Genomic DNA, 12,023 nt, shown 5'->3' on the forward strand with positions numbered 1-12,023 from the left:
ACCCCAAGTTTGTAGCTTTATTCACGTGGAAGAATCAATCTAGAGAAATCGGCTGAATCATTTTCCAAAATTGTCGTTCCAAGAAGTAGGTACTAAGTTTGAGTGTGTTTTCCACAGCAAGAGCCGGGCGCCAATGCCACGGAGATCCTGAACGGCATCGCCTACGTGCGGCCGGGAAGCGGTTTCCAGCCCAACTTCCAGATGTTCGCCAAGACGGACGTCAACGGAGACAACGAGCACCCCCTCTTCACATTCCTCAAGGTGCGCGCCATGTACAAAACGGCATGTTCTTGTTCACCGGAGCTGGAGGCAAAGGCTCTGTGTGCGTGCGTGTGTGTGTGTGTGTGTGTGTGTGTGTGTGTGAGGGCGACAGCGAATCTACTATCAACAAATTCAGCGCTACGTGCTATATACATCTACTTACATACTCCTGCAGCCAATGTACAGTGCCTGGCGGATCGTATTTTGTACTGGTAGCAGTTACTTCTGTAAAATATCTGGGAGTATGCGTACGGAACGATTTGAAGTGGAATGATCATATAAAATTAATTGTTGCTAAGGCGAGTGCCAGGTTGAGATTCATTGGGAGAGTCCTTAGAAAATGTAATTCATCAACAAAGGAGGTGGCTTACAAAACACTCGTTCGACCTATACTTGAGTATTGCTCATCAGTGTGGGATCCGTACCAGGTCGGGTTGACAGAGGAAGATCCAAAAAAGAGCGGCGCGTTTCGTCACAGGGTTATTTGGTAAGCGTGATAGCGTTACGGAGATGTTTAGCAAACTCAAGTGGCACACTCTGCAAGAGAGGCGCTCTGCATCGCGGTGTAGCTTGCTGTCCAGTTTTCGAGAGGGTGCGTTTCTGGATGAGGTATCGAATATATTGCTTCCCCCTACTTATACCTCCCGAGGAGATCACGAATGTAAAATTAGAGACATTCGAGCGCGCACGGAGGCTTTCCGGCAGTCGTTCTTCCCGCGAAACATACGCGACTGGAACAGGAAAGGGATGTAATGACAGTGGCACGTAAAGTGCCCTCCGCCACACACCGTTGGGTGGCTTGTGGAGTATAAATGTAGAATGTAGATTGCGTCATTCCCGTTCCACTCGCAAATCATTGTGTGTATACCTCTGTACGAGTCCTAATCTCTCTTAAGCTAGGTTCACACTGAAAATTGGTTGCGTAGAATTGTGCCCGGCACGTTTAGCAGGTAATGTGTCTGTATCCGTTCGCTCATAGAAAAGACAGCACAAATCCCTCATAAACTTTCTACTGCACTTGCGCATGCGCAGTCATTTCACAGGTAGACTCGTGGGTTGTATCTAGTGGTGCTACTTTCAGTAGCAGTTTGTGAAGATGGAGTGGACGAAAAGCAATACCTTTAACTAATTGAAGAATTTAGAGACTGGCGATAGTTATGGATACTACATTCCTCGAATTCAAAAACCGCACCGCCAAACGTTTTGCAACCCACCAACTCGCATTTTTATTCGACGTTTCCGATAAAGAATTAGGCAGTAAAATTCACAATCTGAGGTCACAATTCCTCCATGAATTTAACAAGTGTTGGTCCTGTAAGACACCACGAATGAACAGGGAAGTGGTACGCCTACGATTCGCTCCTCTTCCTGAAGGATGTAAACAAACCAACAAATGGCTCTGAGCACTATGGGACTTAACTTCTGAGGTCATCAGTCCCCTAGAACTTAGAACTATTTAAACCTAACTAACCTAAGGACATCACACAAATCCATGCCCGAGGCAGGATTCGAACCTGAGACCGTAGCGGTCGCAAACGAACCAACAGTTTCGGTATTAATTCACTGATTTTGGCTCTGGTAATGCTATGCGTGTAATAACGTATATCAGAAAGACAGATTAGAGGCCGTAGGAGGGGGAGTGTTCATTGCAGTTGACAAAAATATTCTGTCTGTTGAGGTCGAAGTGGAGTGTGGCAGTGGAGTTATCCTGTCGCATACAACAGGTGTAGGTGAAAACAAGTTAAGTGTTGGATGTGTTTACCGGCCAACCGTTTCCGCTGTGACAGTTTTAGTCATTCAAAGAGAGCCTACTGCTAGTAGCGCGTAAATACCAGATCAAATTTGAAATTAGTGGTAAGTTTGATTGGGACCAAACTGCTCAGGTCATCGGACCCTTGGCTTACACACTACTTAATCTAACTTAAATTAACTTACGCTAAGGACAACACACCCATGCACGAGGAAGGACTCGAACCTCCGACAGCCGGCCACGGTGGCCGAGCGATTCTAGGCGCTTCCGTCCGGGACCGTGCGACTGCTACGGTAGCAGGTTCGAATCCTGCCTCGGGCATGCATGTGTGTGATGTCCTTTGATTAGTTAGGTTTAAGTAGTTCTAAGTTCTAGGGGACTGATGACCTCAGATGATAAGTCCAATAGTGCTCAGAGCCATTTGAACCATTTGTACCTCCGACAGGGGGAGCCGCGCGAACCGTGGAAAGACGCCTTGGACTGCGCGGCTGCCAGGTCAGGATCAAGCATTGTTAGCTGCAGGCGACTTTAACCTACCAAGACAGACTGGGATGTTTGACAGTCGTGGGAAATACTTAAATACTTCCATACGCAGTGGAAAAGTCTTATACCTTGTCGCTACAAATAGGCCGGACCTTATCGACAACGCCAGTATTGAAAAGTGGATAAGTGATCATGATGTCATTATAGCAACTGTGGTTACGAAAGCTGAGAAATCAGTGAAGAAGGCTAAGAGTGTGCTGCTGTTAGAAAGAGCAGATAAGCAGTTGTTAGCATCTCACCTAAACAGTGAATTGACATCAGTTCCAGTAAGATGGACGTGGAGGAAATGTGGGAAAAGTTTAAGGAAATTGTAAATCGTGGTTTGGAGAATTATGTGCCTTGTAAGTGCATTAAGGACGAAAAAGACTCACCATGCTTTAATAACGAGATTCGAAAATTGTTGAGAAAGCAGAGGCTATTGCACTGTCTTCAAAAGAGAACACGCAAATGACGACAAACAAAAGTTAATGAAGATTCGTGCATCTGTGAAAAGATCTATGCGCGAAGCATAGAGCTGCTACCACTGTCATATCTTAGTAAAAGATCTGCCCGAGAAAATTGTAGCTAAGTGGGTCTAAGGCTTTCATCCAGCGAAAGACGAAGTTTTAAATGTCACCTTCAAGAAGTCGGCCACGCAGGAGAATCGTAAAAACACACCGTGGCTGCCCCAAAGGGACGACATACGTAGTAATGAGCGTCCCAGGCGTACAGAAACAACTGAAGGAGTTGAAAACAAATAAGTCACAAGGTCAGGATGAAATCGTAATTCAGTTTTACAAAGAGTATTCTATGGCACTGGCCCCTTACTTAGCTTGCATTTATCACGAATCCCTCGCCCAGCGCAAAGTCCTGAGCGACTGGAAAAAAGCGCAGGTGGCTCCCGTGCATAAGAAGGTCGAAAGAACGGACCCGCAAAATTACAGACCAATATCCCTAGCATCGCTTTGCAGCAGAATCCTTGAACATATTCTCAGTTCGAATGTATTAAATTTTCTTGAGGCCGAGAAGACTATGGCCAGGAATCATTCGTGCGAAACTCAGCTTGCCCTTTTCTCACATGATATACTTGCGAACTGCGGACGATGAACAACAGGCAGATTTCATACTACTCGGTTTCCGGGAAGTGTATGATACGGTGCCCCATTGCAGGCTGTTAAAGAAGGTACGAGCATATGGAATAGGTACACAGATATGTGAGTGGCTCGGGGACTTCGTAAGTTACAGAACCCATTATGCTGTACTCGACGGCGAACGTTCATCAGAGACAAGGCTACCGTCAGGAGTGCCCCGAAGAAGTGTAACAGGCTCGCTGTTATTATCTATATACGTAAATGATTGGACGGACAGGTTGGGCAGCAATGTGTGGTTGTTTGCTGATGATGCTGTGGTGTACGGTAGGGTGACATCGTTAAGTGACTTTAGGAGGATACAAAATGACTTGAACAAAATTCATAGTTGATGTTACGAATGGCTCTAAATGTAGAAAGATATTAAGTTAGTGCGGATGAGTGGGAAAAACAAACCTGTAATGTTTGAATACAGCGTTAGTACTGTCTTGCTCGAGACGTCGTTTAAATATCTGGGCCTATCGTTGCAAAGCGGTATGAAATGGGCCGAACATATGAGGACTGTAGCAGGAAAGGTGAATGGTCGACTTCGATTTATTGTGAGAATTCTAGAAAAGTGTGGTTCATCTGTTAAGGAAACCGCATTTAGGACGCTAGTGCGATGTATTGTTGAATATTGCTCGTAACAGGTCGCATTAAAAGAAGTCAACGAAGCAATTCAGAGGCGAGCTGCTAGATTTGTAACTGGTACGTTCGAACAACACACAAGTGTTGCAGAAATGCTTCGGGAACTCAAATGGGAATCACTAGACGGAAGGCGAGATTCTTTTCGAAGAACTTTATTGAGAAAATTTAGAGAACCAGCATTTGAAGCGATTGCAGAATGATTCTACAACCGCCAACATAAGGACCGCGAAGATAAGATGCCAGAAATTAGGGTTCATACGGAGGCATATAGATAGTCGTTTTTCACCGCTCTTGTTGGGAGTGGAACAGGAATGGAAATGACTAGTGGTGGTACAGTGTACCCTCCGCCACGCACCGTACGGTGGTTTGCGGGGTATCTATGTAGATATAGACGTAGAGGGAGCTGTATGATTTTTCAGTAGCTAAAAATCGAAATGTAACGGCAAGTTGTTCAGCAGGGGTTACAGCTTCTCGAAAATTTGTATCATGTAATGTTTAATACTTAGTTGTCATGTCTAGTAAAGTCCGTCATAGATACCATGAACAAAATTTTTGGAACCCTGTATGTCTTGAACTTTTAGGTCAGTCATCACTGAACTGCAAGATCCATTAGTACACAGTTTAGTGAGAAAGTTACGCACCCATCACCTACATTCCTTTCTCCGATTATTCCTCCTTTTTACAGTTATATTCGCAGCGCTAACGTAAAGAAATAGAAGTTTTGCGTTGGACGCCATGTTCCTTGAAAATGACTGGCTACTTGTCGCCAGTCAAACTGCTCACGTTGGCTGCTTCTGCCGGGCACAGGTCCCTGAACTAAGTCGCGATATACAAGTACGTGAGCCGAGATACTTTTCTTCGTGACTTCTGGCGGACACAAATCTCCGAGGCAAACCTCTCACTGCGAACGTAGCTTTATGTGGTACTTACGGTCTGTCCTCAAGATGAACGTCGAACGCAGAAGACTATCTCTACAGTCATTTGCAAATCTTGGTCCTAAGGTCGCGTCTTGCAGCCATAATCCCGTCGGAAACATTTTCACGTCATCTATAGCATATTACTATCCCATAACTTTCTCACCTCACTGTAAGGCTACTTCCTTATGTTGCCCATGCTGAACTGTTTAAAAGGAAACTATGACTGTTTTGACAATAAAAGTTCAAATAAAGAAATATCTGTGTCAGTACTTTTGGTGCAATTGCTTCATGTTCTGTTAGTTTCTTGTTTAAGGTTTTGAGTGTTTTACTGTCCTTATTGGGTTAGTGTTTTACTGTTCTTATTGGGTTTAAAAGCACTGCATTTTGTGCCATTCAGTTCTCGTTCTAATACACTACCTTCTGAGTCATTGAAATTTTTGTGTTATTGTCAACCTCGGCAGTAATAATACAAAAAATTCAGTAGCACACAAGTAAACAATATATTGGAATGAGAACTCAGTGGCACAAAATGCAGGACTTTTAAATCCAATAAGGACAGTAAAAACGCACAAATAAATCCAATAAGGACAGTAAAACACTCAAAACCACAAACAAGAAACCAAGAGAATACGAAGCAATAGCAACAAAAGCAGACAGGGGCAATACATTGATGACTGTACATGAACAAGTTTAAATTGAGAGAACGTTATAATTCTTCAACAAAACAATACTGAAGAGATAAAGAAAGATCCAACAGACAAATTTCAAGTTGAGATCAAGGCACTCTTAAAGAAAACTGACTTCTTATTTACTGAGGAGGAGAAATACAGATGCGTATCCATGAACCCAAAAGCACCACAACTGGAGTCATAGTTAAGGATTCACAAGGAGGACTGTCCTGTGAGAGTTATTGTTAACTCTAGAAACAGCCCATGCCATAAGTTGACACATAAACTAAATGAGATTCTGAGGAACAACTACACATTTGAAACAGACTAGTCTGTCGAAAACAGTAGGGCATGAGGCACTAAACATTCCTGTTCCTGACAGATCCAGATGATATCACTAGATGTTATGAATACACCGACATTCCCATAGATGAAGCAGTGGAAATTATCAAACACAGTCTCATAAAACACAAAAGATTATTAGTGGCTGAAATAGTTGAATTCATTGATTTGCTTGAACTGGTACCTAATTAAAACTATTTCACTTTCAACAATAAAAAATATAAACCGAATGGCCTAGAAATGGGCAGTAGTATATCAGGGACCATAGCTGACGTTTTCACAAACCAGCTTGAAGAAAAAGTGTTCACTAACAAAAACCCGTATGTACAAGACATTAAGTTTTGCAAAAGACATGATGACACATTAATAATAACATAGGGGGGAGGCAAACAAAATGTTGAGGCAATAATTCAGGCCTTGAACATCTTGCATAAGAACATTCTGTTCACTTGTGAATATGAAAGTCAGAAGTCAATAAGTGCTTTGAACCTCACCATCACTAAAAAAAAAAAAGTGAACACATGCTTCCTATTTACAGAAAACCCAGGACTACAGATGTAAATTCCAACCTTCTGCATGCATGCATGCATGCAACCCCCCCCCCCCCCCCCCCCCCACACACACACACACACACAAATTAGCAGCCTTTAGATCTATGTTGCCATTAAGTATGGAAACACTCCAAAATGAAATTGCTGCCATCAAATAGATAGCAGCCGCAAATGGCTTTCAACCTACACCCATAGAGAAAATATCTAAGAAAGTTAAGAAAGGAATACACGGAAACATAAATAACAACGACAAACAAGCAGATGCCTGGATAGTATGCCTTCCCAACTTAGGTACCATATCACAAGAAATTGCTAATGTATTGGGACCATACAATGTAAGAGTTGCTTTCTCCACAACAATAAATTAGGTGATATAATGCCACACAGTACAAAAATCCATAAAGATCAATTCTCCAACTCAGGTGTATACAAGATGTGCTCTGTACAATATGTAGGTTAGACTGGACAAAGCTTTCAAACTGGATTCAAGAACCACTTTAATGCATTTAGGTACAACACAGCCAACAAATCTGCTATAGCTACACACATTCAGGACACAGGACATTTGTTTGGTAACATGGAGGACAATCTGGTAATACTTCACAAAATGAATAAAGACCACAAACTCAACCTTTATGAAGAGCTGGAAATTTTCATTCACAACAGAAAACATGGACAGACCACACAAAAAAAAAAGATGAGACAGGGGAATGAGCTTCTTTAAGAGCTTTATGGGTATACTAGACCAGTCATTATAATTCTTTCTACCTTCTTCTTCCAGAGTCAGTTATAAATAAATGAAATATCCCAAAACACTGCAGAGAAACTGGAACAGTACACCAAGTCTCCATATATATATATACACTCCTGGAAATGGAAAAAAGAACACATTGACACCGGTGTGTCAGACCCACCATACTTGCTCCGGACACTGCGAGAGGACTGTACAAGCAATGATCACGAGCACGGCACGGCGGACACACCAGGAACCGCGGTGTTGGCCGTCGAATGGCGCTAGCTGCGCAGCATTTGTGCACCGCCGCCGTCAGTGTCAGCCAGTTTGCCGTGGCATACGGAGCTCCATCGTAGTCTTTAACACTGGTAGCATGCCGCGACAGCGTGGACGTGAACCGTATGTGCAGTTGACGGACTTTGAGCGAGGGCGTATAGTGGGCATGCGGGAGGCCGGGTGGACGTACCGCTGAACTGCTCAACACGTGGCGCGTGAGGTCTCCACAGTACATCGATGTTGTCGCCAGTGGTCGGCGGAAGGTGCACGTGCCCGTCGACCTGGGACCGGACCGCAGCGACGCACGGATGCACGCCAAGACCGTAGGATCCTACGCAGTGCCGTAGGGGACCGCACCGCCACTTCCCAGCAAATTAGGGACACTGTTGCTCCTGGGGTATCGGCGAGGACCATTCGCAACCGTCTCCATGAAGCTGGGCTACGGTCCCGCACACCGTTAGCCCGTCATCCGCTCACGCCCCAACATCGTGCAGCCCGCCTCCAATGGTGTCGCGACAGGTGTGAATGGAGGGACAAATGGAGACGTGTCGTCTTCAGCGATGAGAGTCGCTTCTGCCTTGGTGCCAATGATGGTCGTATGCGTGTTTGGCGCCGTGCAGGTGAGCGCCACAATCAGGACTGCATACGACCGAGGCACACAGGGCCAACACCCGCCATCATGGTGTGGGGAGCGATCTCCTACACTGGCCGTACACCACTGGTGATCGTCGAGGGGACACTGAATAGTGCACGGTACATCCAAACCGTCATCGAACCCATCGTTCTACCATTCCTAGACTGGCAAGGGAACTTGCTGTTCCAACAGGACAATGCACGTCCGCATGTATCCCGTGCCACCCAACGTGCTCTAGAAGGTGTAAGTCAACTACCCTGGCCAGCAAGATCTCCGGATCTGTCCCCCATTGAGCATGTTTGGGACTGGATGAAGCGTCGTCTCACGCGGTCTGCACGTCCAGCACGAACGCTGGTCCAACTGAGGCGCCAGGTGGAAATGGCATGGCAAGCCGTTCCACAGGACTACATCCAGCATCTCTACGATCGTCTCCATGGGAGAATAGCAGCCTGCATTGCTGCGGAAGGTGGATATACACTGTACTAGTGCCGACATTGTGCATGCTCTGTTGCCTGTGTCTATGTGCCTGTGGTTCTGTCAGTGTGATCATGTGATGTATCTGACCCCAGGAATGTGTCAATAAAGTTTCCCCTTCCTGGGACAATGAATTCACGGTGTTCTTATTTCAATTTCCAGGAGTGTATATATATGTGTGTGTGTGTGTGTGTGTGTGTGTGTGTGTGTGTACCAAGTCTGCAAGTTTTATATACATACATATATATGTATATATACTTTATGTTACTGTCATATGTTTTGCAGTGTAATACTTTCAATGAGATGTTATAAAGAAAGAAAAAATTTTATAATTGATATAAGTACCTCTGATCCACAATGTAAATTAACCACGAATGATCCATGAGGCAAAGTACCATATCTTTATATCGCTACAATCTTTGGTGTGTTCATTTATGACGAACTGCAGGGCTCTACATTGGAGCAGACTGTAACTCCTTCACCATTTCAGATGTATAATCTTAGTGTCATACGACGATAACAAGTGCCTGCTACACTTTCTGTGGCAAAATGAAATCAAAACAAATAACTAGTGCACCCAGCTGATACACACTTAAGAAGATATCGCTGTTTTCCACTTGAAGATGAGAGTATAAACTCTCGAAACGCGTCATGAAAGAAAAAGTGGCTGACACACATAAATTATTTAATTTGAAATTTCACAAGGCTACTTCTTTACACCACCTCTTATTTTACTTCAAAAATAGAGACCGATTTTCCCTCACAAATTTGAAGGTAGTGAAACATAATTTGGAAAACAGAAAAGTACTGTTTTGCAACCCTTTACTTAAACGAAATGGAGCTGCAGAAAGGAGGGAAGTCCTCATTCACCCATTTCAAGGGGAATTCAACAGACGTATGCCCCTTTGTCTATTCAAAGACTTTTAGTAGCTCATTTTTGTCCTGTATAAAAGTGCCTCTCGCGTTCTGCTTCATAAAACAACTCATGGAATAGAGTAAAATTGGTTCCATTCCGTACTAGGCACCTGGTACAGCAACCGGTTATGAATTTCTTGAAATGAGACAGCAACCGGTTATGAATTTCTTGAAATGAGACAGCAACCGAGACTGTCTTATTTCAAGTAATGGAATAGAGTTTGTGCTAAATGTTTAACCAATGGAACGTGCTGATTTTCGCAGAGTCGGTGCCCTTCCACCCGCACTGGGTTCTCCGACAAGTACAGTCTCGATTACAACCGATTCCTGTTGTCGGACGTCCGCTGGAACTTCGAGAAGTTCCTGGTGTCCAAGGACGGCCAGCCAGTGAAGCGGTACGACCCGAGCACGGAGCCGCTCTCCTTCCAGCAGGACATCGTCAGCCTGATCCAGTCGGCGCCCAGCGTGTTCTCCAACAACCCACACTAACTGCTCCGCACAGTACGTTCCCTCTCTCGCCTTCTGGACACGTTCTTCAAGCCAAAATATGAAGCCCCTAAACATGCATCACATCACTGTTGACCGAGAAATTTTTGAAACTTAGTTTATTTTCTGTTGAGAATTGTCAAGTATTCCGAACTGTAAAGTTCCCTTTCCTCCTCCTTCCGTTGCCCTAAGTCCGGAAACTTGCTTTACTTTCGAAGAAGGAACAAATTCATCTCACACCGAAATTGTCTGAAATAGCTGTGTTGCTTAGTGCTAACAATTAAATAAATATGCCCCGATTGACGTTAGCAGACTGATCAAAATTTACTGTTCCGTGTCCTCAGTATTTTGTACTCGTGTGATTTGTTCAGTATTTTTTTAAACAGTCATTCAAGTGCAAGGAAACAAGCGGTAATGTTAATTATTACTTCTGTTACCATTTTATTGTGATATTTACACTCTTGTTCCTCCGTTTGAACATTGATAAGCTGTACACATAATCATCCTGTAAACACTTTTGTAATAATGGCTGAAACTTTATATCTTTTGCATAGGATAGTTTTATATATATATATATATATATATATATATATATATATATATATATATATATATTTTGTTTATTCTGTATAGAAATAATGTTAAATAGCAAACTAGCAATAATAATGTTGTCGGGAGACGCTGGGCGCTCACTGTACCCTCGTACTGCAGGCAATGTGTTCTGTTTAACGGCTGTACATAACTAGTCCTTCTAGATGAAGGGTCAGCTGCAAACCACAAGTCGTGGAGGGCTGAACCAGATGTATGATATCGTGACCCAGGCTACTTGTGCATTCAACCTGCGTCGCGTTATCTACGAAGGAATGGAGTGTGCAGCGTGTTAGGCGACACATTGTGGTCTCTTCAGCGAAACGGCGGACAGGTTGCAGTGAACTACTCGGTGAATCCACCTATCGTAAAGTAGCTTATGGACATAATGTTTACTGGAAATGTTGCTCTTGCAGACTAAATAAATTCTTACCTTTTACAGTCTATGGGTATCATTTAATCCCACTCATCTCAGTAGTTAAATCTTTACCCGATTTATTTGTGTATAGTTCTGCAGACAGTATTAATTATGATGACCAGCGATATATGTCTGGCAAAAGCTGCATCTTTAAAAACAGTGAACGTTCTCTTGCACTTGGTTTTCATAAATTGAGCACAGATGTGTGTTGCGTGCTTTTATTTCCTTCATTTTTTTTCCTATATAAAAAATTGTAATTGGTAGCCATTCTTCTTCTTTCTCTACATCTTCTGTCGCAACATAGTTACAGATTCGTAATTATAGAATACTTAGTTTGATTAACAATCTTTAGACAATGATCGAAGCGGACGAAATGAATAAAAGTTTGTACTGCGGCCGGGACTCGAACCCAGGTCTTTTGTTTGCGAGGCAGAAACGCTAACCATTTTTTCCCCTCTTTTTGTTCGCTTCTGGTCGTTCCATCTGCTCGGGGCGGACGTCGTAAGACATCCGTTTAAGGTCATTGTTGATCGATTAACTCAGTTTTTTTATTACAGAGGGCAGCTAACCCGCTGACCGAACACGCTGAGCTACCGTGCCGGCAACCATTACACTACCACAGCTCGCTAGACATCATTGCTGCTCAAAGTACCTAACCTGAGTGCTCTCCCCAACACAACCCGCTGACCGAACACGCTGAGCTACCGTGCCGG

The 12,023-nt window shown here is 43.7% G+C and overlaps 1 protein-coding gene across 2 annotated transcripts in view; it reads left to right on the forward strand.

Moving 5' to 3' along the window:
* The window catches only part of LOC124600383 (glutathione peroxidase-like), a 119,216-nt gene extending 108,781 nt beyond the window's left edge, over nt 1-10,435 (forward strand). For both annotated transcript variants that reach the window (XM_047136157.1, XM_047136158.1), the window contains exons 4-5: nt 118-261; nt 10,083-10,435. In XM_047136157.1, coding sequence (XP_046992113.1) covers nt 118-261; nt 10,083-10,307 — 369 coding nt within the window. In that variant the 3' untranslated portion in view covers nt 10,308-10,435. The remainder of the gene's footprint in view (nt 1-117; nt 262-10,082) is intronic.
* Nucleotides 10,436-12,023: the final 1,588 nt, after the last annotated feature.

Source organism: Schistocerca americana, chromosome 1 (genome assembly GCF_021461395.2).
Source record: "Schistocerca americana isolate TAMUIC-IGC-003095 chromosome 1, iqSchAmer2.1, whole genome shotgun sequence".
In the NCBI taxonomy this organism is placed as follows: Eukaryota; Metazoa; Arthropoda; class Insecta; order Orthoptera; family Acrididae; genus Schistocerca; species Schistocerca americana.